Source organism: Cucurbita pepo, chromosome LG02 (assembly GCF_002806865.2).
Source record: "Cucurbita pepo subsp. pepo cultivar mu-cu-16 chromosome LG02, ASM280686v2, whole genome shotgun sequence".
In the NCBI taxonomy this organism is placed as follows: domain Eukaryota; kingdom Viridiplantae; phylum Streptophyta; class Magnoliopsida; order Cucurbitales; family Cucurbitaceae; genus Cucurbita; species Cucurbita pepo.
This window is the reverse complement of record NC_036639.1, coordinates 5,569,185-5,595,208: the sequence shown is the minus strand read 5'-3', so window position 1 is coordinate 5,595,208 and position 26,024 is coordinate 5,569,185. Positions and strand designations below refer to the sequence as shown.

Sequence of the window (26,024 nt, the reverse complement as noted above, 5' to 3'; positions counted from 1 at the left end):
TTCTCGACCACCCCGTCTCATTTACACGTCGATCTCGATGTAAATGTTCTAAATTGTAATTTTATAGAGATACCGATGTAACGATGATTTGGAAACATTGTGGAAATAAAATAATTGATAATAATTAAACGTGGTTATATGTATCTTATTATTATTTTTTCTCTTTATTTATTTATTTAATTTTTATAAATATGCTTAAATTAAATTTATAAAGGATAACAATACATTGAAAATAATTAATAATAATGTTAATGCATTCTATTTTTATAAATTAATATAAATAAAAAATGGGATATATTTGCTTAAATTATATCTACTAATAACTTATATCAACATAATACAATATTTATTAAAACTATTATTTATAATAAAATAAGTTAATACAATATTTATTAAAACTATTATTTATAATAAAATAAGTTAAATTTATTTATTAAATAATTTAATACAACAAGTATTTAGTATAATATAGTCACAACATCATAAATATAAAACATAAATGACACGTGCAAGGGGCATGAAGCATGAGGCATGTGTCGTCATACATAAAACAAGTCGCCCAACCTATCCGATAGTAAGAACACTTGGTTGGCCTTAGCTGCCGTTTCGCTAAATTTGAGTACGCTTGTCTTTCGTCCCTCAAAGTTGCTCCAAGCATCGCGGGAGTCGTTTCCTATTAGGAGGTCCATCTCGTTTCGTTAGTATTCTGCATTTCTAATCTATTTAACTTGAATTTGGGAAATAGAGCATTATAATGACCTCAGTTACCTTAATTAGGGTCAAAATCAACTTCGAAAAGATTAAAAAAAAAAAATGTAAGAATTGATGTCAAAATTGCCAACCCAAACCGAATAAGTCGTTTTTTAGCCGAGTCGAGCCACTGGGGCCGGCGTATGCAACAGTGACACGTGTCATCGAGGGGTGCTTACACATGTGAGTGTACGTACCTTACCATGGGTGTGCTTGGACCATGGGTCTCGTTCTCGTTGTACATATCAATCGTTCTCCTATTCATGCCGGTAGTGAACTCCGAATGGGAAGAAAGAAATCTTTTGCATTCCATTCTCTCTCCGTCTCTCACATTTCACTCTCTTGCAGGTCTGTTCTTGGATGTGTGTGGCTGAATGAAGCATGTATTGAGGAGTCGTGGATGAGGCAAGCATCTCGGGGCTTCTCGAGGATTTCGGCCATTGCGCAATTTATTTTTATAAATTTCTCGTTGTTACAATCTAAATTGAACTAATGTGAACTTGCGAAGTATTTACGGAACGAAACATAAATATTTTTTATTTATATGAAATTTTAAAATCATAACGATGGAACACTAAAAGACGCTATCTAATTTTCATATCCGAGCCAACAAAATCAAACCTAAACCTCGGCAATACAACCCCTACAAAGCCCAAATCCAAGGGATATGTATATCAGCCCGCTTGGGGGTCCATGTGCAAGTACGTGATCATGTATAAAGAAGTACTACACATCTAATTCTACCCAGACTTGAAATATGAGACCAAGACCATGAAAATGATGTTTAATGGTAGGTCTCAAACATTGTGATGTCCCACATTGGTTGGGGAGGAGAACAAACCACCATTTATAAGGGTGTAGAAACCTTCCCCTATCACACACGCATTTTAAAGCCTTGAGGGGAAGACCGAAAGGGAAAACCCAAAGAGGACAATATCTGCTAGTGGTGGATCTGGGTCGTTACAAACACGATTACATGTGATTTGTTTTTCGCTATGATTGTTTTAACGATTTTATAAGTTCATGGTATTAAAGATTTTTCTGCATTTCTTAATTAAGTCATGCATGTAGTAGCAACTCTATTATAGAAAAAATAGGACCGTTACACATTTGATAACCATTTGGTAATCATTTGAATTTTGGTTTTTTTAAAGCATAGATAAGAAGTATATGTATCAACTCAATTTTTAAGGTTTCGAATCATGGATTGACAACTTGTGATGTTACAGCCCAATCACACCGCTAGCAGATATTGTCCTCTTTGGGCTTTTTCATTTCGGCCTTCCCCTTAAGGCTTTAAAACTCGTCTGCTACGGAAAGGTTTTCACACCCTTATAAGGGTATTTCGTTCTCCTCCCCAACCAATGTGAGACATCGCAATCCACCCATCTTCGGAGCCTAGCGTCCTTGCTGTCACTCGTTCCTTTCTCCAATCAATGTGGGACCCTCACCAAATCACCCCTTTTCGGGCCCAACGTCCTTACTGGTATACCGCCTCGTGTCTACCCCCCTTCGAGGAAGAGTGAGAAGGCTGACACATCGTCCGATGTCTGGCTCTGATACCATTTGTAACAGCCTAAGCATATGCAGATATTGTCCTCGTTGGGCTTTCCCTTTTGAGCTTCCCTCAAGGCTTTAAAGCGCGTCTGCTACGGGAAGGTTTCCACACCTTACAAAGGGTGTTTTGTTCTCCTTCCCAACCAACGTGGGACATCACATGCGAACACCTAAAAAAGAAAGGGACAAGGGACAAGCATTAAGCATTCAATAAACAACCTACTCGTAGATCTCATTACATCCTTAACCTAGTAGGTATCAACGCCAATGCTAAAAGTCACAGGTCTGCTGAAGGGAATTCTCGTCCCGACTCCTCATAAAAATAAATGAAAAATTTCATGGAGATAGAAAATAAAAAATAGGGTAGGGACGAGGATGGAGAAGGCTTCTCCGTCCTTATCCTATCTCTGTCCTGCCTACATCTCTATCTACCCATCTAGTTATCCAAAATAATAAAAAGAAACTACATAATTTTGAAATAAAAAAAAAAGAAAAAACAAAAACAAAAACAAAATAGTTATCAAATGGGCCTAATTTTTAACATATCTATCCCAAAGGAATNAAGTGCGACTAAAAAAAGGGTTTAGTTTACTTTTTAAAATTACCATAATATTTGAAACTGATTATTTTGTTATTTAGAACATAAACTGATTGAAAAAGTAATTGCGCATCGATCGTCATTGTCTTTCGAAACCCTTCCAATCAATCGAAGGAACCAAAGGAAAACTTTCACAGAATCGTAGCGCCGCGACGAATTTTCCGATGAATCGCCGGCAGTGCGTGAGAGCCATTTCGGACACAGAGAGTGAGTCCGATCACGAAACGATGAAGTGCTTATCGTGTCTGGAGGATTACCGGTCACGCGACGCCGGAACCTGCAAGGAGTGCTACGATGAAGCCAATGAGACTGAGGAAGAACTCAAGCGTGAGATTGAAGACTTGAAAGCGAAGGTCGCTTTCCTCAGGTTTTGGTCCCCTCTTGATCATCTTCACAGTAGGTCGAATGCACCTTGCTTTACGGATATCGTTTTGATCGCCACCGGCGATGGGCCCGAGGGATACTCTGCGCCTCTTCCGGCTCATAAAGCTGTCTTGGTTAGTACGAATTTCAAGTTTCACTTGGTTATCCTCTGATATTACACTATTTTGTGGTTTTCTTTTGATTCCGGTCTGGTTTGTGTATGAGTTTGAGTTGTGTAGCAGTAAATGGCCACTTGTTATTTAGAATCAAGTGGCGGTTCTATTTTAGCAACGAAACGTTAAAAGATTAAGATGTTCAACTGCCAAAGTCATAAACATTGGTGCAATACGCTTGGAATTTATGGTCCAATTATGTGAAAGATCTTACGAACCAAAAGCATTTGTAAGTTCTGAAACCACAATGTTGGTTAATATATATTTGGGAATGGGGGTAGTGAAGATGGAGAGAGTATAAGCTATCTTGAATCTTGAATTACCTTGTATGAGTCGTTGATTTGAGTCTGATGTTTAAGCCGTGAATCTGAGATCTGTAGGCATAAACTTCTTGTTATTTGGTAAACGTGGTTTGGCCAGTGCAGGTTGTTTTTAACTTTTTTTGTTCAAATGGGGTTTGCCCCTTTGCAAGTCAATTTGGTTCGTCTTTCCTGTTATCTAATATTCTCTGTAGTTCATATACTTTATCACTATCATTATTAATTTTAGTTTCATTACTTACCATTCTCCATTTTTTGTTTTTCCCTTTTCTACTCAATTTTATCCCTAGCTATAAGTCGAAAAGGATTTCAAGCCTTCCGTTCGATGAAGTTCATGTAGTTTCTGTCATTCGTCTACTGATAGTATTTTGATAACCAAGTATGATTTGAATTTACAAGAAAGAGAAGTCCACTAAGTTTTAAATTGTGCATGGATTTTTCAGTACATATATTCTGAGAGCAAGTGGAAGGGATAAACATTTGCAAGAGTTAGTTGAATGCTTCTGCTAGGTTATCCTATGATTTATTTTGATCGCTAATGACGTGGATTAGCTTAGATGTTGAAGAAATGAACATTTCCCTCAAAAAGGGGTGGAACTAAAGGGATCTGAGCCCTTGGTTCATTGGTTACAATTTTACAGCATGGGAGATTGTGGCCGGGGATAAACATTTGCAAGAGTTTAGTTGAATACTTCTGCTAGGTTATCCTACGATCTCTTTTGATTGCTAATGAGGTTGTGGATTAGCTTAGATGTTGAAGCAATGGACATTTCCCTTAAAAAGAGGTGGAAATAAAGGGATCTGAGCACTTGGTTCATTGGTTAAAATTTTTATGGTATGGGAGGTAGTGGCCAGTGGCGTTGGTGATGGAAATCTAAAGAGAAAGATTGTGCTCCTAATGTTAAATGCCTTTGGGCATTTTCTAAGAAGTCTTTTTTGTTTAAAATTCCTTGTCAGTGTGGGTTTGATTGTTATAGATGGAGCATTTGAGTGTTGGAGAGAGCTTGAAATTGAAGCTCTTGGATCTTTAACTCTAGAACAGTTTATCAATGCAAGCCATCGGTGATCTAAATGTGGGTAATGGTGAAAGTACTGCCTTGGAACGACACTTGGTTGGAGGATCTTGTGCTGATTTTTCAATTGTAGTGTATGAAGCATATTCTGTGGGGTTGTTAGTTTCAGGTTTAATTTAGGACAACTTTAAGGCTTTTGGGTGTGGTTGGCTCATAACAAATTGTGCTAGTCTATGAGGGAGGAGGTGGCTTTTCCCCTTCATTTTGAGATAAGAATGGTACCTTTGGTCTTGTCGAACATCTGGCTTGTGAGGAATAAGAGAGTTTTCAGAGGTTTGGAGATGTATTGAGGAGAGGGTTGAGAGCCTTGATAAGAAATGCCGCCTTTTGGTTTCTGTAACCAGGGTTTTTATGATTTTCCTTTATACCTGATTCTCAATGTCAATAGTTTGAGTCCTTTCTTTTCTAACTTTCTGTGTCTGTATACTACTTTCATTTTGGGCTTAAATGAAAGATTAGTTTCTCAATAAAAAATCTGTGTTCAAAAGCTTGAAACTTGTGATAATACCATTGAATACATGATACATTTTTATTTTTGGAGTAGGCTTATGAAGGTGGATGTATGCACCTTGTTAATAATGTCGGGCCCGGACTCAGAAGGGGAAGAACAAAAGTCGCTCAGGGCACCTCTGTTCCAACACCTGAAGTGGAACAACCTGAACCTCAAGAGGAGGTTAGAGACATGCCCCAAGCTAGCGAGAGAACCGTATTGCGGGCACCAAGAACTAGAAAGCGCCGAAGGGGAGCAAGGGCCCAAGACTTGCCTGATATAGACCCTATTGCTTCCTTCTCCAAGGAGGTTCCATCGGTGCCAACCACTCTCGCCCAGCCAGCCGTCAGCCACACTCACATTGGATGTATTACAAGCATTCATGTTAACCTCAATGGAAAACCAGGCTCGAATGACCCAAATGATGCAGACACTAGTGGCTAATCAGACAACCGTGTGAGGGACTAAAGATTCAGGGACTATGACCGTGGAGTCTCGTTACCTGAAAGAATTCCAGAGGCATAAACCGCCTTCCTTTGACGGAGGCAAGATGGATCCCATCACAGTAGAGACCTGGCTAAAGGCTATTGAAACAACCTTCCTGTCTATGAACTGCCCGCTGGAGTACCAGGTCCATTGTGGGACTTACATGTTGAAGGGAGGGGCGCACTTCTGGTGGAAAGGCGCTCAAAGGATTATTGCACCACAAGGAGAGACTATCACCTGGTGCCAGTTTAAAGAAGCGTACCTCTGCAAGTACTATCCTATCACCGCCAGAATGAAAATGCGGGCAACGTTCCTTATGCTCAAACAGGGGGACAAGTCAGTGGAGGAGTATGATCAGGAATTCAACAGGCTAGCAAGGTTTTCTTTCGCATATGTTAGTACTGAGGAGTTGAAGGTCGAGCGATTCATTGCTGGCCTAAGAGAGGATCTAAAATGGCATGTGGCAGCCCTGGCATCCCCTCTGATTATGCAGAAGCCCTTCGAGTGGCCAGCCTCATTGACATGCCCCGCATTGACAAGTTACAATCAGGATCAGCCCAGTCATCCCACACCGCAATTCAAGGAAAGAGGACAGACTGGAACCACCCCAAAATTGGTAGACTGCCCCGCAGTCGCACTGATAAGTGGGGGGTTCCGAACAGGACCATTTGTCCTAATTGTCGGCGTCCTCACATGGGGGAGTGCAGAGCAGGGACAGATGCATGCTTCAAATGTGGCCAAGAAGGGCACTTTGCAGCAGACTGCCCTCAGAGGAACGATCAACATACTAACTGACCTGCGGCACAAAATCAGAGGGGCCGGGTGCTCAACCTCAGCAGGGGCGAGCTGTAGCCCATGCAACCACAGTCAGACAAGCTGACAAGCCCGACGCAGTTATTACAGGTATGCTACCTGTCTTTGGTCATTTGGCTTTAGTGTTGTTTGATTCGGGTTCTACACATTCATTTGTAATTTGGCTTTAGGTGGTTTACTGAGTATAACTTTTATAATCATCCTTGCTATGTCTTCCTTTATCAGGTGTGTGAGGCGTCGGGTCAAGAGAGGGCGTGATCAGAGATGGATCTGGGTCGTTACAAATGGTATAAGAGCCAGACACCGGACGATGTGCCAGCCTTCTCGCTGTTCCCCAAAGAGGGGGGTAGACACGAGGCAGCGTGCTAGTAAGGACGCTGGGCCCTAAAGGGGGGTGGATTTGGGGGCGGTCCCACATCGATTGGAGGAAGGAAAGAGTGCCAGCGAGGACGCTGGGCCCCGAAGGAGGGTGGATTGTGATGTCCCACATTGGTTGGGGAGGAGAACAAACCACCATTTATATGGGTGTGGAAACCTTCCCCTAGCAGACGTGTTTTAAAGCCTTGAGGGGAAGCCCGAAAGGGAAAGCCCAAAGAGGACAATATCTGCTAGCGGTGGATCTGGGTCGTTACATCTCCTCTGGAGCGTTGTTGAGTGATAGGTGAATATGTGTTGTCCAGTCATTTTATGTTTTTTTGCTTGCTCCCACGTCGGCTGGGGAGGAGAACGAAACATCTTTTATAAGGGTGTGGAAACCTTTTCCTAGCCGATGCATTTTATAGCCTTGAGGGTAAGACCGAGAGGGAAAGTCCAAAGAGGACAATATCTGCTAGCGGTAGGCTTGGGCTTGGGCTGTTACAAATACTATTTCAGACGAGTTTCATATTCATTTGCGTAAAGCTTGCCTAGCTTCTCATGTTTCAGTGAGGAGTATATCGGGCTATAGATAGGAGCCTGCCAATGCATTTTCTAATCATAAATTACTCTGTTCATTCATCCTTCAGGTGAGTCGCTCCCCAGTTTTCAAAGCTATGCTCGAGAACGAAATGGAGGAAAGCCGTAGTGGTACTATAAAGATCAGCGACGTTTCATTCGACGCCCTCCGCGCCTTCGTTAATTATCTATACACAGCAGAAGCCTGTCTTGATGAACAGATGGCTTATGAGCTTCTAGTTTTGGCTGAAAAGTACGAAGTGAAGCATCTGAAGGCTAATTGCGAGAAGTTCCTGATATCAAAACTGAACTGGGACAACTCAATCTTGAACTACACCTTTTCCCATCGGCACAATGGGAAGCATATGATTGATGCAGCGTTAGCAGTGATTATTGAGAACATGAACAAGCTTACCAAAAGGGAGGAGTACATGGAGCTCGTCGAAACGGATCCACGGCTTGTCGTCGAAATCTTTGAAGCTTACATGTCGAAACAGGTAAATACTGCTGCTTCTAAGGATTGTTGTGTGGAGTACAAGTGAAGTAGATGTTATTGTAGGCATTATGATTTGTTCAGCGTGCTAGCAAGGACGATGAGCATGCTCTCTAATAATACGAAGAACGTATCTTGTCAAGAGAAAACCAGAACGTATGCTTATTTGGCCGAGAATATTTTGTTTCTCTATATTTGTTTATGATTCTACATTTCCATGCATCTCTCCTTCCACTTCGGTTGAATCTCCCAAATACACACACATATATATATATATACTTTGGCTTGTTCTGCAGTTTAAACTAACATTTCTATATAATATTAAAGCTTATATGTGGATAGGTTTGGGGTAAAAGATTTTTTTTTTCATAAATTGATGAAAATATCACGAATTACTCTAAACTTTTAAAAAATTTAATAATACTCTTAAATTAAATATAAATAAATAAATAAAACTTTCAAATATTTTTGCTACAATAATACATTTAAACTTTAAAAAATTTCATTAATATCATTCAACTATTTTTAAAAAGTTTCAAAGTGTTCTTACGGTTACTACTACATTTAAAAAATACTTATAATATTTTAAAAGTATTGGATAAGAACGGTTGATATTTCATAGATTATCTAAATGTTATTTTAGAAAGTAAATAAATAAAATTATTTTTTAATGTTATTTTAGATACTTAATAAATATTTGAGATATTAAGGTTAAATTATTTTTTTAATTTTTTAAAAAAAATTTAAAAGTACTTTGAAGTTTTAAAAATTAATGATTTTTTTTTAAAATCTGCGGTAAGTCAAAAGATATTTTTTTTAAAATTTTTTTAATTAAAAGAAAATTTTTTAAATAAAATTTATTAATGAATTTTAATAATATTTTAAATTTGTTAAAAGTTTTTATTAATTTAGTTTTGTTTGAAAAAAAAAAAAAAAAAAAAAAAAATTCAGCCCGGTCTGACATGACCCACATAAACCCTTGCAAAGAAAACGGAGAGGAACTGCAAATAGCAAACTGGAGGAGCAGAAGACGATTCGTGGTGAAGACGAAGGCAATTAGGGCATATCTCTGAATGCAAAGCTTTCCCAGAATACCACCCGAGTAGGATTCGAGGCTAAGATTGCGAGTCCAAAAGCATCACACGCTACGGGACTTCTTCATCTTCTTTTCAAGTTTTCTAGTTCGTCGAAGAATTGATGTCTCGTAGGGACGAGGAAACGAAGTTTTAAATTTTCTCACGCGGATTTTCTGTTGTTTTAGAGTTATTCTGTGAGTTTTTTTTTTTTTACACAATGGTTAACGGGAGTACTGTTGATCATTCGCTGGATGTACGGTTGGATAGGCGACTGAAGAGAAGGTTAGTTTCGAATCGACAGTATAAGAACTACTGTTGCAAAACTTCGAAGAAGAATGAACTAGAAGAATTCGATGCGGAGTATCGGAAATTCTTAGATAATTTACCGAAGTTTGTGGATAGCAGCGAGGAGATTGTTGAGGCTAAACCTCAGGATTTTGGGCGTGATAATGACGATAATGGGACTTCGCGCTGTAAATGGTTGGTAGATGAAGTTGATCCTGTTTATGAGATGTTTTTTCAGCATTTGATTCAAGAGGGGAAAGCATATAAGCTTGAAATTCCATCAGTTAATGGAATGAAAGTGTATGTGAAGTATGAGGAAGACGAAAAATCAAGCCCGAAGAAAGATCAAAATAGTAAAAAACCTGGAACTATCAGGACCTTGACGAGTGCTTCAAGGAAAGATGAGATAGCGAGCACAGATAAAGAAAGCCCGGCTCCTTTGTTTGAGGAAGAGTTCGGTCTGGATTGTGCAAAACCTATATCTAATGGGGTCAATGGAAATTCAAGCACAATGCTCGGTACAGGTCTTCTCAGTTCTGCTAAGCGTCTTTCCCTATCCGATTCTGACTCGGATAATATGGACGAAGACTATAAGACATTTTTGACAGATTTTCTTTATGATGATCGTAGATATCAATTAATGCCTCCAGATGGTAGGCGATTTGTCTATGAGCAAGATGGAAGTATCTCTAAGTCAGAAGTGGTGATGATGAACACCGATAAATGTAAGCGCAGCAGTGCTAGATTTGGGAGAAAATATTTACGTTCCGCTGTGAGTATATCTAATTCTAATGCTGTGATATCTCTTTATTTGAATGGGAAAGGATATAGAACTTGGTTATGTCTTAGATTGATAGATTGTTTTTGTTCTTTCCAGAAGGATATAGATAGTGGGAAGAGTCTTCAGAGTCCTGGTATATATAAAAGTTCCAATTTCAGGGAGAGGCTCATAAAAGTTCTTCAAAAACCATATGATCAACGTGAGTACGACTTTTTTCTTCAAGAAGTAGGCCGCCGTAGGCCACATGTCCGGCATAGAGAATTACGTAGTAGAGTGCTAAAACCATATACACTGGAATCTCGCGCCAAATCATATCTTCATCTCTATGATGGTGAGTGCTTTTAGTCCCAATGCAATTTTCTACTGCCATTATATTGATTGGGTTTTGTTTGTTATCAGTGTTCTTCAATGTGTTAAATAGGCTATATGAGCTACGAATTTCTCTTATACAATAGTAATGTTTGGAAACAACCAGTATTTTCAACACCCCCAATCTTTTTCCTCTAAAAAGATTCCTCCATGAGTACCATTTCCTGAAGATGTTCATCCTAAGAGGGGATGTTCTAACCCCCGATCTGATACTTTTACCAAATGTTCATAATTTGCACCAAAATTGATTTTTCAAGTTATTATCGTAATCTATTTTTCACTCTTCTAATTGTCAAGACTACCTAAGAAGTGTTAAAGAAACTATCTTCTAGCTTGATTTGATATTTTGTGTTTATCCCAAAGAGAAGTGTTAAATGAACCTCTGGACATGTAAATATTCTTTGTCAAGTAGATTCAAATCATGCACTTGCCTTTTTCTGTTTCATTAATTTCTTTGCTTAGACTTTCGAATTTATTTGCATGATGTTCATTATAATCAGTGCGGATTCTATGTATTGAATCTATCTTCTCTGTTTTTTTTTTTTTTTTTTTTTTTTTTTTTTTTTTTTTTTTTTTTTTTTTTTTTTTTTTTTTTTTTTTTTTTTTNGCTTTGAACCTACTGCGTGGCTTCTTCTATTGGTTGCAGGTAGTTTTTTATATTTTTGTGAAACATGTTTATTTCATAGACGTCTTCTTCAGCAATTATGATAGTAGTTAATGGGCACTTAATTATGTAGTTTAAGAAATAGAATATATTCTACTGGTACAATAAAGGACTAGATTAAGGAGGTAAAGAGTCTCTGTCTTGGGCCACGAAAAGAGTTATTATATCTTTTAGTGCACTTCACCACTTTTAAGAATATGTTCTCTTCGAGAAATGATGAAAGGAGGTTACCACGATGTGTAAGTGGTTGGCAATTTTACACTATTAGAGAAACTACCAAACTATTTTAAATTTGTATCCTATGATTATTAAGAGATAACTAGGTTGTAGCAACTTTATTTAATAATTTTTTTTTTGTTCCCTTCCCATATTGACTTCGACATTGTGTGGTTCTTTTTGGTTTTTTTTTGTCAGAATTTGTCCCATGAGGATGCTTTTCAGCCTTGGATGGACCCATCATGCCTGAATGTGTTGCCACTGTCATAACTTGGATATGTAGCTCAGTTTAAGCTCTTGTTTAAGTCCACTGTATTTGGTGATGGATAAATCAGATAAAACAGTGTCCTGAATGTATTTTGGTGGTGTTTGGTTTCATGCTCTGTAAGTACGTTATAAAGTTAGGTGCTAACCATTCATTTGTTGCATGATCCACATGAAGTATAGGAAACACATTCCTTCTGCATAACTCAGAAGTGTAGCATTTTTCCTTCTTATTTGTGCGTTTCATTTCCCTTTTAATTTCAAAAGTTTCAATGTAAATGCCAAGAAAAGTACCAGGATTTTGATTATGAAACATGGAAGTGAAAATGATTTCTGTGCATAAATTTTGTAGGATCTCCAAGGTTCTTAAGAATTTGAAGGTAAAACCTCATTTCTCATGTGCTGATGTGATTCTAATTTCCTGAGAAAAGCTCTTGCTACCCGTCTGATATCAACTAGCTTGACATAGATTTTGAGGCTAAATGATTGATTGCAATTTAGTTTTTATAATTTTAATAGTTGTCTGCAAGATTCTTGTGGTTTTGTTGAAACTCATGAAATGCCTCCAAGATTATCAAAAGTCGACAATGGTTACATGGTATGTTTTCGTATGTTTTCTTTTAATGTGTCGAGGAAATGTGATAAGCTGCGTTTGAGAAATCATTACGTGTACAAAACAGGGAAAGAAATGTAAGTATAAAATGAGGAATTGGCATTCTATTTAGAACACAACATAGTGAATATGTAGCATCTTTTCACATTTGTTAACTAAGTATCATGATTGTAGATCTTGAGGCAGATCGTTGCTATTGAACATTATTCTTGGTTTTCCCATGCTGAAGTTGAGGACCCTTGCATTCATATTGTACTTGATTTCACCATCATAAAGCATCTTTCTTATGTAGTGTTCTATGTCTGAACCAATCAGGCGAAGTGTGTATTCCGTCAGTGGAGCTCCCTGATTTCCTCAAGTTTCATTTTTAAAATGATGGTTAGATTAAGAGCATGTTAACAAAAAAAAAAAAAAAATGGATGAATTGTCATCATTCTAGAATTGATTAATCATGAATCAGTCGAGCTAAGATTCGAATAAAGATACCACAGATCCGAATAAAGATTTAAGTAAAGATACCACTAAATTAACGAGAGTGAGAGAAAAATACCTCATAATGATCCACAAGCTCTTGGAAGTAAGCATAGACTTTGTTGCAAGTTTCAGGATTCCAAAGAAACTCATTGCTTGGATCCAAAATAAGTGTAAGTTTATCCATTTGGGTCTGATCAAACTCACAAGTAACAGGGTCAATATAAGCTGCATAGATTCTTACATGGCGAGTCACACTGCTCAGCCATTGCCCTCCATACTCTCTGCTCATGTTCTTGCTCTTCACGTTTGGCTGCGTTTCCACCGGTCGCAGTGGCGACGGTGGCGGTTTCGGCTTTGCCTCTTCTTCTTCTTCACCCACTTTCAGTTGCTCTGCAGCTTCATTGATCTGAGCAGAGATGGGAAATCTGGCTGAGGGTCTTGTGTTTTGTTTGCCGTTTTTCCAACCCACCATGGAAAAAACCATGTAAGATGAAGCTGCTGTTGCCATGGAGGAAAGTTGTTTGGTGTTTATCCCTACAAAATGGTTGGTTTTGGTTTGGCTTGGTTTCTCTCTTTTATAGTTTCTGATTTTCATTTTTCCTTTTTCCTTCCGTTTGTGGGGCTGAGATTTTTTCAAAAATGATATTCAAATGTTTGTGGATAAGGTTTTTCTCTTCCATTTATTTTAGTTCTTATTAGACCTCTAAAATTACCTTATTCACACTCACCCGAAACAAAAGAGTTATTTTTGAGAATGTAATTATCTATGTCAACTTATTTCGCCAATATCATTTATGTTTAATCGTGAATGTAATTATCTACGTCAACTTATTTCGCCAAGTCTAAAGTACGTAGGTTTCCACTTTTTATTTAATAAAAAGTTATTTAGGGGTTCGTGTGAATCGAATCTAATTGCTTGAAATTCCGTCCAATAAAATGGTAGAATTATAAATCTCCAAAATAATAGATAGGTATATCGCCCCATCAAAGGCGTAGTTCCTCACCCCGGAGACACTTTACCATATTCCGCATTCAATGGTTTCAATAAATCCCCTACAATAGTTCGTCTTGGCCCAGATCTAGAACTATCCTCAACGGTTTGTGTAGCCATTAATCTTATATTTTTGTTTATTCAGTAAAATCTGTTAACTTTGTATACCATTCCGTTGTAAATAAATGATCTAATACATTTTGTCCGGCCATATTTCATCCCCAAGTTGTCCTTCAATCCAATTTTTTATTAAAGATTTTAGCTAAAGTAAAATAAAACCAGTAGTATAAGGATTATGGTAAATCTGAACTAAATTCAATCACCTAATATTCCCTAAAAATTCATTTAAATTTCAACAAAACCTTTGGTCATTGGATGAACAGTCAAAACCATGTGGGTATTATTGCGCATTCAATTCTCATGCTAAAAGGGATGGAAAAAATGAACAATCGCCTAATTCGGAGACATAAGACTAACCAAAATAAAGTTCAAAAGAACAGTGTAGCTTATCACATCCACTTCTCATAAAATCATTTCATTCCTTTCACATTAAAAATGTTGATTTTTACAGTAATGGCAGAAGGGAAGTTTTTCACATTCTGCACTGAGAAGAAAAACTAAAAGCTATATAAACTAAAGAACCTAAACTGTGACTGTGTGTTACAGATATTGGCAGCAGGTATACACTAAACTAAACTGTAATGGTGAGAGATTGGACACAAACCTGGCACAGAATCAGCAGCAGGCAGCTCAGTTTGCCAGCGATTGCATCGTCAGATTCTCGGTCATTATCCGAACTGGTTTGATTAGCTTGTCAGGATTGTTTAGTAGTAACTCTGAGAGGTAACCTTCGCAAAAGGACGTACTCAGGCTTGTCGAGTCGGGGCTTTCTGCAATATCTTCATCACTAGAAACGTCGAGGCTGATATAATCTGCCAGATCTTTTTCAGGAAAAGGGTCACTCAACTTAACAGGATGCTTCTCACTCACCACCATTCTCGACCCAGAAACATCGTATTTCTTAGAACCAAAGTACCGTCCTTGATCGTTATTCTTCCCTTCTGATCGTTTCCTTTTTCTTCCTTTGGTTTGTCTTTTAGGATGGTGAAGTTTGCACTTGGGTCTATCAGGACATGTACCTGTTGCTTCGAACAAGGGGCATACATAACTGTGCTTCTTACGGCACTGAACAATTAGGTACACCCAGTTTCATTAGATTTACAATTACAAACACGATGACATGATGTATCAAGTATAAAAGACTTGATATTGTCTGTAAAAGTTGAAGTAATTTTATGGAGCAAAACTTGAAGTAGGATAATTTAACAGAACAAAAAAATTTGTTCCCAGGAGGAATTAGTGCAACCCTTTTTTGTTGGGAAAATAAAAAATAAAAATCCTTCTAAAAGCAGTTCTATGAAACAGTCAGCAAAACGGTTTTCGAACATATTTTTTCAGGAAGCACCACCAAACGGCAACAACTATTAAGTATATTGAGTCACCGGTTAGGAGTGCAGCATCATGAAGCATTCAAAAAACTTGAAGATTTTCAGTCAAATCGAACCCATCAGAGAACGAAGGCATGGTAAGATGTCAAACCACTTCTGGTAGAGTTAACCAGAATCTGAAAAGTCTCAATTTCTTGTCAGAAAGTGTTTGACCAGAGCATATTTATGAGTTAAAAATACATTAAAAAAAAGTCCCACTCAAGTCGAGTAACTAGAAAATAAAGTTCATGAAAGTGGAAATTACCTCGTTGCCAAGGGCACAATAACCCCTGAGAAAAGCCTGGCAAGTAGGGGCCTTTGAGTTCACATTTACATGTCTATAAGCACAATTTTTGCTGCTGCATAAACCTGTCAAGAAGTCCATCATAAACCTGCAGTTCTATAAATTTTTTGAAACAATTTAGTTTGAAAAGTACCCTGTAAAAAGTATGAACAATCAGGCATCCTTTCTGGAATGACCTGTGGAGGAAAGAAAATTGAGATGAAGGTTATGGACAATTTAGACCAAAGCTTAAACAACGAAAGGCCCATCAATTGAATCAGTGCTGAACCTTATGAGTCAATTTGCAGCTTGCGTTAGAGCATAAACCATTAAGAAATTTTGTGCAGACTGCAATCTTGGAAGTGTCGTGAATATAAGGGCACTTGCCACCTTCTTTGTTACATTTGCCAAATCTTGTGAAAAATTGACAGTACTTCCGCTTCTTAGCCAGACGCTGTCTTGCAGTGTGCAAACTCCATCGAATTTTCTCATTGGCCAATATGCGTGCTCGTCTTTTTGTATTTCTGACCAATTGATTGCCATTTCCAATCTTAACGTATCTACAAGTTTTTCAGTGTCAACCACAAAAGAATGTTAGCTCAATTGTCTATAGTAGGTATATGAGTATACAAGTATACTTCCCATCCAATGTGTGTGTGCATATACTCGAACCATGCTTTGTAGCTTAAATAAGTCACATACTCGTCATTTCCAATCATTAGACTCCGTGGAATAAAAAATTTCTTAGCACTCTTTTTTGGTTGCAGAGTAGTAGAACCAGATGCTTGGTCATCTGCAGGACATGAAGAATGAAGAATAACATTAGAGGAAGATAATACTACATTTCATATTTCAATTGAAATAGCATGATTTCTGGCTGTTTATGGGCAGCCCCCTGCCTCCTTTGCTATCTTACGGTAAAATGAAAATTACCAATGCTACATTGGACCATCAATTGAAAGAAAGAGGTATTGCTTATGTGTTAAAACACATTTGAGGACCGCTCAAGACAGCATGAAGAAGTTTGCAGCTCACACATGCTTTGAATTAAAGCTCGTAGTTGGAGATTAGGTGTTCCTTAAAACCCAACCATACAGACGAGCCTCTCTAGCAAAGCAAAGGAATGAGGAAACTATCTCCCAAATACTTTTGAGTGTCTTATTGCATTGAACGTAAAATTGGACCAGTAGCTTAAAAGTTAAATTTACCAAAGGACGCTATTATCCAACTAGTGTTTCATGTTTCACAATCGAAAGGTGCTTTGAACTCCCATCGTGAAACGCAAGTAGGCCCATCACTACATAGTGATGAATTTTAGTGGGTTGCAGAACCGCAAGAAATCTTTATTGACAGCACGAATGATCAAATTGGGGAAAAGGAGTATATGCGGAGGGGAGAGATTGTTAGTTAAAGGGAATGTGCGGAGGGGGAACCACTACAGGTTTAGAAAGGTAAGAAGTATATGGAATATTTAGGGGAGAGATTGCTTGTTTTGGGTAGGTTTTTCATTTATTATTTATTATTTTTATATTTTCTTTCTAGTTTTTGAGTTTTGGCTTTAGAAAGGTATGGGAGAGTTTACCGGCCCTCTCAAATTGGCTGGGAGTTTGTATTGCCCTAGGGCAAGAGATTTCCTCTTAATATCAATAATATGGGAAAGGGATACCTAACATTAGGGTTCTTAGAAAAGGGTGGATCATTTTAGTAGAATAGTCCATTGCGGGATTTGGGAGAGTGAGCTCTCTCAAAAGGCTGTTGTTATATTGTAATCTTCCTTTGATATTGCAATATATAACTATCTTGTGTTTTGGGTGTTCGAGTACCTAACAAATGTATACTCTTTATTTATATGACTCAATCACAACAAAATTTATAAGACCAATTTGAATTGAAATACAAGAATTGAATCATTACAAAAGAAAGGTCTAAGGGACCAATGTTACAAGAACTAAAGTGAAAGGACTAAAATTGTGCTTCGCCTGTTTTTTCAACAACAGAAGCAAAAACAGAACCAGCAGGAGACCAAAGAATCAAGAAAAGACAACTAGTAACATCCACCACAAAAGCAAATATCAACTAGCTGAGAGGTGTCATGGACGTAATGGGAAAGACGCCACTACCCTTTTGTTGTAGGAAAATATGACTTACACAGATGTTAGTTAACAAAGTATCATCATTTTACTACAGATACAAACCCACATCACTTCATTAAAAGAAAACTGCAGATTACTCGGCCATACCAGAGAATTAAAAGTCCACAAATTGCAAATATCTAACGGACTTACAGGAGAACTGATTTCCACCCGGAGCATCAGAGGAAATAGATGCATCCAAATTACGCTCCCTTTTCTTCCTTTCGACATCAGCAACTGCCCTCGTAGCTTCCTATGTTAAAGAAGAATAAAAAGACGCTATTTGCTAAAAAAAATATGTTATCAAAGAAAAGGTCAAAGATCATTCTTGCCTCCACAAGTGCCCATCAAACAGAATATATTAGGGACTATAGAGAAAAATAAAATTGCAGTCAACGTATGTATCATTATCCAACTTCGAACAAACCTCATTAGCTTTCTTTGAGTGCTTTTCAATGGATTTGGACCACTTTAAACTAGACCTGCCAATACTTAGTACCTTGGATTTTCTAAGTGAAAATCCATGTTTTGATCTTTTATAAACTGTGTTCCTGTTCCTCATCAGCAACAATTTTCTGGTGAAAAAACATTGGAATTACCACTTGTTGAACCAAACAGCCACCTTTTGTTGAAAAGAGAAACATAAATAAATAAGAACAGAAATCTTTAATGCACCACATGCCTGACAATAGAGAAAGAGCTGTTTCTCTGAGTAGAAGCGTTTAGCTTGAAGGTCTTCCAATGTGATCTTTTCCAAGGAAAAAGACGAGGAGCCATCTTATGATTCTGCAAATTACCACCACCAATTCCTGGAGCAACAGAACTGCGAAGTGTCCATACCAAAGAGGACTTTGACGGCCTATATGTTTTCACTACAGCTGTACAGAAAATCTATATTCAGTTTTACTATGACTACAGTTCATTGTAAAACAACATCAGGATGAATGTCAGGAAAACTAAACCCACACTACAAATGCATTATAGAAAATCATATATAAGTAGAAATGAGAGCTATTAGGGATAAGCATACTTGGGCAAGAAATATCAAACAGTTGAATCACAACGATTTAGACTTGTAAAAACAAAAGCCAGCAATAATTTAATAAAGCTATTCTCTTAAATGAAAGACAATGATTTAGAATAGTCTTATCAGTGTTTTTGATCGAGGTAACCACAGAGGACAGACAAAACAAAAGTTGAAAAGGAAATACATGAAAAATCTAGATCTCAAACATTTTTAAGACTATAAAGTATGAGCTATAAAAATAAAAATAAAAAATAGAAAAAATTAACACTATATCACACATATATGAATCGACAGTTCATGTTCTATGTTCTAACCAAGAAAAGCAAGTTCCAAGAAAAAGAAGTGCCTCGTTTTTTTTTTTTTTAACAATAAACAAATTTTCCATTGTTACAAGTATGTTCAAAGATACAAAAAAAAAAATCGCATAAGAAATGAAATTAAAAAGGAGAAAATTATAAACCTTCCATCGAAGGACATGAAAATTTGAAATTGAAAGTGGCTGGTAGCTAAAGCTATTACCAACAAATACATATTTAACGCATTAATAGGAAAAATGATGTTGGGAATAAGAGCTTGCACTGAAAGCACTAAAAATGCTCCAAGATATGCAGAGGCAGACACGAGGGATAAAAAGTTGGAAGAACCTGGTAAAACTGCCACATCTCTATGATGTGTGTACATTCATAAGTTTCATCCATTGTACAACAGTATAATGAAACATAAAAATTTAAGATAAAAATCGAGATTGTTCTAAGATATTGAGATACTGTATAAATAGAAACATACAAAAGCTACGAAATAAAAGCTAATGTTTAGCTATTATACCTTTATATTGTTGTCTCTTATCAAAACTTCTAGCATCTCCATCTCCATAAGAGCTTGGACCTCCTGGGTTCAAAATATCTTCGGTGGGGAGTGAAGTCTGCTTCATCTGACATTCTGATGATGCCCTGATCAACTGATTCTTTTTCCTCTTGTAATAGCCATCGGAGGCCAAGGAACAAGTAGTCTCCATATTTTTAGTTGATAAATTACAGGGTTTTGAAGTAGCAACCAACTGATTTGACTTGCGCTTTACATACACCATCTTTTTTACAACTGAAGAAACAAAATTCTTGTCTTTTTTTTCAGTCAGATGTTCTTTCTTATCAGCAGTACCAACCAGGCTTTTAGGAGCTACAAAAATCTTCGAGGGATCCCCAACAGACCTAGACAGATCACTAACATGTTTAGACTTCGTGAGATTTGATTCAGGTTCATGGCAAGGAGATGGTGCATAATCTGCATTGGGAATAGGATGATTGGGCGACCCAGACCCACTAGATAGTTGGGGAGGAAAGGGCTTATCAATAGGAACATCAGTTCCCCTTACTTTAAAATGGACAGGAGGATTAGCCACCTCAACCTTACCATTAGATTTTATATTAGGTCTGCAATCATGTTGATCAGATGAGCTTGAGCTTAAATCATGGGAGCCTGAAACTCGAGCTGCAACTGGAGATGGTTTTCGAACTAGGCTATTACCTTTACGAATGTACAAAGTACTCTCAAGCATTCCATCTCCACCATGTAACTGCCCTTGGGAAGGAATAGTACTTGATAAAGCCGCATTTCCAGGAGCTGGAACCAGAGTGTTAACATTCCGATGCCAACTTCGGGGTTTTGTACCAAGAAAACTTTTATCAGATGCTATCTTTTTTGAAGCAGTGCATGTGGAAAAAGATTTACCAGGAATTGTCTGATATTTGTGATAAACCATATTCTGATTTTTTTTGCACGAGTTGGCAGAATGATTGTCAGCTTGAAGTCCACTTTTAAATTCTACCAATGCCCGTGGTACTACTTTGCCAGCAGTCAAATTGTTGTCAGAATTGGTGCAACCTAATTTCTGATTAATGGTCGTAGGCTGTGGAAATGAAGTATCATTCGATGCCCTTAATTCATTTTCAGCACTAGATTTCTCCTTCACCTTTTTGTCATATTCACAATCCATTTTGAAGTCAATATTTCTGAGAGATACCTCACAATGTAATTTATCTATCCCTTGAACATTGGAGGTTTCTGGAGAACCCAAATCCCCTTGGGTATCACTCGCAATGCCTATAATTTCATTGTCAGAATTGGCAGTGAGGCAGCTGCCACCATCAGTGCATCTTTCTATATGATGCACATTATCCTGGCCAAGATTACAAGACGCTTTAACTGCTTCTGGATATGAAAAATTTAAGGTCTGAGAGGATGGAACTTGAGGACTATTCCACTGTGCAGTCTTGTTACAAAGCATAGATTGTGCTTCAGCATGAATATTTAGTTCTTTTCTTCTACAAATGACTACATCCATATCATTTCTTTGATGTGGTGCCATTGTGGAACTACTGCTGTCTTCTTTCTCATTTCCCAATGAAGAAAGTGGTTGACATTTTGAAACAATCAACTCCTCCCGGATTGAGCGAGAGTTTTCTGGTTGTTCATATTTCAAGCAATACTCAAAAGGACCATCATCAATATTTATTTTTTTGGAATTTTCTTTTTTCGGTATCTCATCGAGCATCTTGCTGATCCCTTTCGAACAATCTGTAGAAACAGGACTAGCTTTGAAAAAAGCATCCACAGTAGATGCTGCAACCTCCTCTCCTTCCATTAACTCAACATTAGAGGTTAACTGATCATTTAAACTAGAGATGACTGTAAGTGCAGGCCCTTCATTAGATTCAACACTGGGGCAAGGCAAAACAGGACTAGCAATGCATATCTTTCGCTTCTTTCGGGACTTGATCTCATTTCCTCTATTATTAACATCAAAGCCCATCGACAACTTATTTTTTGACGACTTACCTAATAAATTGAAATCAGGCATTGGACTCTCTTCAGTGGTGGTAGGATTTACATCTATTATTATGCTTCCATCACCAGAAACACCCTGCTCTGAAGGACAATAATTTTTAGAATTAGAACGTACACATAAATCCTCAGAATTCGTCTCCTGATTGATGTCACAAGAACCTGCAAAATCCAAACAATTTTTAATTTTACTCATCTTTGACAATGATTTCTCACCCTGTCCACCACTAATTGAAACCTTAGCTTTGGCAGATCTTTCTACAGAACTAATACCTAGTGAAACAGAACTATCCATAGCTTTCGATTCTCTCATTGCACTACCAATCCTCTCACAGTTAAGAACCTCATTCACTCGTATATTAGTACACTGACGACAGACATCAGAATCTTGATTAGTATGTTGTCCACTGTTATAGTCTTGCAAATTTTTGGAATCAATCTGCATTTCCGATGCTTCTGGATTTACGCCCACCAAAGAATTGCTAATTGTAACTTTTGCTGCAGATACTCCCACGACATCAGTCTCAGGAGGTCCAGTCACCCTGTTTGCACATTGCTGGCAAATTCCATCAGCAAAACAAGTTTCACAAAGTGAAGTATTATCTTGAACCTGAGTTCCCCCATTATCAAAATCCATGGGAACGTCTTTATTAACAGCCAAACTATTTCCATTAACAAGATTATCAGATATATTAGGATCATTTGAACTCACTATTCCAGACTGACTGCTTCCTAGGGAAAACATGATAGATTTAGACCCTTTACTATATACATTCTCAAGTGACAAGTCTTCTTCATTCCCACAAAGTTTAGGCTTGATTGACTTCTGACATTCAAAATCGAAGTCATTAGGTCCATTTGATAGTTTAAGATCCTTATTAGAATTTAAAAGAGGTGGAACGGAAATGAAAGAACTGTTTCTCTCAATTTGATTACTAGATCCTCTTGCCTCTTTTATCAAGGGATTCAATGGAGAATCAAAGTTATTTTTATTACTATCATCTGCAGGTACACATTCCATGCCCATATCAGTGTTGGCTTGAAACTCTTCTGATGTTAAAGGCAGGACAGACTGATCTGCTTTTCCATTATCTAGTGATCCAGACATACCATGCTGAGAAGCCTTCAACACAGAACCATGATCTGAGTTCATTCCAGATGTGGAAGACTTGTTTTCTGCAACCGGCGGAATATTTTTTAAGCTACATGCTTTCAAAGGGTCAACATTGCTGTTTCTTGTCTGTAAATACAGTCGGGGACTTCCTACCTTCTTCACTACTTTCCTCACAACCTTTTTCTTCTTCATGGTTCTCACAGTAGCTACTTTTCCATAAGCATTCCTTCCTTTTATACCTGACACCATTCCTTGTGAAGGTCTTTCAACGTTAGTTTTTCTAAGTGAATAATTGCCCTTAACCAAAGAAGCATCTGTTAAATTGTTAGATCCATTACCAGCCAACCAACCTGTAGCCTTCTCTTCTGATTTTTTCAGCTCATTTTTAGAACCTGGGGGACATGGAGCAGGATTTGTAACATCATTTGTGCCTAAATCATCCTTGTTCTTTCCCGTTAAATGCAAGTCAGTAGAGTTATGGTGGGGAACGGGAACCAAAACATTTGTAGTTTTTTCATATCCAGGCATTTTATCCATATGAGAAGTCGGAGCAGACTGTGTTGGTGTCACGATCGCCTTGGCCACCAACGAATTGGATTTAAAAGAAACATCAAGCTCCATAGGACTTCCCTGTCTCTTCTTCCCTGCATCTATTCTGTAGCCCTGAGATCGAACCTGATTTTTGCCTCTGTGGAAACCATTCTTCTCATCGAAATAATCAGAATCGTGTAATTGTTCACTCTCTCGGTTACTGTGACAAGGATTTGCCATCTGAATTCTGAGAAAAGCACTCTTTTTCTGTACCTGCTTCCGTGGAGTGGACGTGTACTCATTATAACCTTCTATACTATCCTTATTGTCACCGTAATATTTTCCTGATTCTGGATTAGAATGTCCATGCTTACCAGACATAATTCGAAAATCACTACGGTCACCATATCCTCTATCATTGCTTCCATCTGAGTACGAATTGTGCATGTTTCTAAAGGTTTGTTTGCTATGAACCCATCTCTGATTTTTACCCACCACATTACCATTCCTACGACTCCTAAAAGATTCTTTTTCATAATTCGAGCCATAGCGATGTTTATCAAAACTACCGGAAGTAAATTTGTTATCTCTAGATAATGGACTCTGCATCGCTCCAGATTCCATAAAGGTGATATTGGAATCAGCTTTAAGCTGATCGTGGTGATAATAATTCTCCTCACCTCGTCCCCGTAGCACCTCTTCTCTTGGATTTGTCTGAAATCTATCATTGTATTCCGCTCCCCGCCTAGAACTACTACCTGAACTATACCTAAACATATCAGGGGGCGGATACGGCATGACAGATCTGTAATCAATTTCTCGGTGGCCAGCTCCATGCTGAAAATCGATAGGAGAATGCGGAATTGAAGGTCGATTATCCGCAGAGCCTCTCGATGGATCCGAAACATCAAACCGAGTTTCATGGAACGAATGATTAAGGTCAACAAAATCGCGGTGAAACCCTCCTTCGAAAGAAACTCGACTGGAAAGCGGAGGGGAGCGCGGAAATTCACGAATAGGGTGGGGAGACCTCAATTGGTCATCGTGAATCGAGGAAGAAACAACGAAGTGTGGTTGAGAGGGATTATAACCTAGCGGCGGTGCTTGTGACGGGGGTGGATGAATCGGAGGATGACGGTACGACGGCGGTGGCGGTGGCGGCCGCAGAGGGAAATCTAGCCCTTTATCGGGAATGTTATGAAGAACCTGATGGTGATTGGAAGGGAAGTGGAAATTGGGATCGTCCGGAAAAAAGGGGTGAGGAAGAGGGGCGGAGGAAGGAGGAGGAGGAGGAGGAGGAGAGATATACCTGGATTGATCCCGTTGGTGGTAAAGAAATGGAGGCAAATCCATGGCGGAGATCAGATCTGGTTGGGCGGCCAATGTTTATCGTCTTGATTGGATTTGGACTTGGAATTCATAGCGTTACGGCAAAATCGTAGTTGTGTGGTGTATATATTCCTGTGGATATGACCAATCGGGACGGAATTTGAATACACAAAAACAAGATTTTCTTTTGTTCTTTCTCCAAAATCATAACATTCATAGTCACAATTATTTCAAAATTTAACATCCAAATTTTACTTTCTTACCACATCTTACCAATATTTATTCATATGCAAATTAGGGTTTAGGGTTTAAAATCATGAGTCCCATTCAAAATCTATTCAATTTTTTATAAGTATTTGTATGAGTATAAGAAATCAATTTTATATGTTCATCACTAATTTTTAATTTAGATGATTCGAGCACATAACCCTGTTGACTCTAAAAGTTCGTGTCTTATGTCTAGATACAAAAGGCAAAGTTCCATTTCTACGCGATTTTCTAATTGTATTTATAAAAACTTGTTTGGTTACCCCTTTCAATGTTGAACTTTATACAATGAATGCTAACCTAAGTGATTAGGGGCGGGCGCTCCGTATGGCACTACTGAAATTGAGAAGAAATATGACAAAGTGTTGAACAATCCTAAGATCCGAGCCTATTTTGAAATCGAACCTTCCACCTATTATAGATTAAAAACCTAGGGTTTCTACCATGGCCAATATGAGAAATTCTAGCCGGGAATAATCACTTGATTTGAGAAAATTTATTGGAGAATTTTACTAAAATATGTCAATTCAAGATTTTAAGAAAGATTTATCAATTAGGTTCCAGTTACGACGACATGTTGGTCGCATTTCATCTGTTCTACTCTTGGTCAAAATTCTACCTTCATTTTTTAATTATGGTTGCATCTGGAGTGCATCGAGTTTCTTTCACAACTTTTGCAATGTCGAGTTCCATTCTTTCAAGACCCCTTTTAATTTTTGTATGAATCCAGGACTTAACCACCCAAACATTTAGTTGGTATGCCAATAATTACCAAACAAAGATTTGAATGATTTCTCATCCTATGTTTTCAAATTCAATGTAGCTTGACACCTAACTGACAGAGGGTTACATGAATTGGGTAATGATATGAGGTAATATGAGGTCCATAATGAATGGAAGAATAGTCTACCCAATTGTTGTCAGTTAAGGTGGGCAAAAATATTGACTCGCGAACCAATCCAAAAAGTGAGGCAAAGACCTACAGTTCTATTTATGAAAGACTACTTTTCAAGACGAATCAGACTGAATATCATAAATACGACCGGCCTCCTAATCCATTCATTTCTAAACGTCCATTCATACTTATCTTTCAACAAATAGGCTATAATTCTAAGCTTAACTAGTCAAGGTGAGCAATCATGTAACTCCCTACCTATTCAACTAAGATACATACCCGAGTTAGTCATAATAAACTCCTCACCCAACTCTCTAATAGTCACATCATAGTAAC

The 26,024-nt window shown here is 37.9% G+C and overlaps 4 protein-coding genes and 1 long non-coding RNA gene across 9 annotated transcripts; 3 read left to right on the top strand and 2 right to left on the bottom strand.

The window, feature by feature from the left end:
* The first annotated feature begins 2,939 nt into the window (after nucleotides 1-2,939).
* On the top strand, nucleotides 2,940-8,269 carry LOC111788837 (BTB/POZ domain-containing protein At4g08455-like). Of its 4 annotated transcripts, XR_002814233.1 has the most exons (4): nucleotides 2,940-3,402; nucleotides 5,379-5,790; nucleotides 5,831-6,713; nucleotides 6,849-6,961. XR_002814233.1 is itself a non-coding variant. In XM_023669376.1 (3 exons), exon 2 carries the CDS (start codon nucleotides 5,806-5,808, stop codon nucleotides 6,688-6,690), a length of 885 nt encoding a protein of 294 aa, XP_023525144.1. In that variant the 5' UTR covers nucleotides 3,320-3,402; nucleotides 5,379-5,805; the 3' UTR covers nucleotides 6,691-6,713; nucleotides 6,849-6,961. The 4 variants fall into 4 exon arrangements, 2 of the variants coding, with proteins under 2 accessions (XP_023525145.1, XP_023525144.1); XR_002814232.1 differs by having other exon boundaries at nucleotides 5,379-6,713; XM_023669376.1 differs by having other exon boundaries at nucleotides 3,320-3,402; nucleotides 5,379-6,713.
* Nucleotides 8,270-9,005: 736 nt separating this feature from the next.
* LOC111787485 lies at nucleotides 9,006-10,877 on the top strand. Of its 2 annotated transcripts, none has more exons than XM_023667459.1 (2): nucleotides 9,006-10,182; nucleotides 10,350-10,877. In XM_023667459.1, the coding sequence occupies exons 1-2, from the start codon at nucleotides 9,343-9,345 to the stop codon at nucleotides 10,383-10,385; spliced, it is 876 nt and encodes a 291-aa protein (XP_023523227.1). In that variant the 5' UTR covers nucleotides 9,006-9,342; the 3' UTR covers nucleotides 10,386-10,877. The 2 variants fall into 2 exon arrangements, with proteins under 2 accessions (XP_023523227.1, XP_023523226.1); XM_023667458.1 differs by having other exon boundaries at nucleotides 10,288-10,872.
* Nucleotides 10,878-11,167: 290 nt separating this feature from the next.
* On the top strand, nucleotides 11,168-11,983 carry LOC111787484. The gene is made up of 2 exons (XR_002813989.1): nucleotides 11,168-11,206; nucleotides 11,639-11,983. It is a non-coding gene; the product is annotated as an uncharacterized LOC111787484 (long non-coding RNA).
* Nucleotides 11,984-12,376: 393 nt separating this feature from the next.
* LOC111787849 (NAD(P)H-quinone oxidoreductase subunit M, chloroplastic) lies at nucleotides 12,377-13,352 on the bottom strand. The gene is made up of 2 exons (XM_023667917.1): nucleotides 12,868-13,352; nucleotides 12,377-12,662 (listed from the first exon to the last, which is right to left on the bottom strand). The coding sequence occupies exons 1-2, from the start codon at nucleotides 13,297-13,299 to the stop codon at nucleotides 12,480-12,482; spliced, it is 615 nt and encodes a 204-aa protein (XP_023523685.1). The 5' UTR covers nucleotides 13,300-13,352; the 3' UTR covers nucleotides 12,377-12,479.
* Nucleotides 13,353-14,284: 932 nt separating this feature from the next.
* Nucleotides 14,285-24,682, bottom strand: LOC111788851. The gene is made up of 9 exons (XM_023669406.1): nucleotides 19,537-24,682; nucleotides 18,367-18,562; nucleotides 18,112-18,259; nucleotides 17,838-17,937; nucleotides 16,255-16,345; nucleotides 15,842-16,112; nucleotides 15,707-15,749; nucleotides 15,535-15,638; nucleotides 14,285-14,967 (listed from the first exon to the last, which is right to left on the bottom strand). The coding sequence occupies exons 1-9, from the start codon at nucleotides 24,548-24,550 to the stop codon at nucleotides 14,533-14,535; spliced, it is 6,402 nt and encodes a 2,133-aa protein (XP_023525174.1). The 5' UTR covers nucleotides 24,551-24,682; the 3' UTR covers nucleotides 14,285-14,532.
* Nucleotides 24,683-26,024: the final 1,342 nt, after the last annotated feature.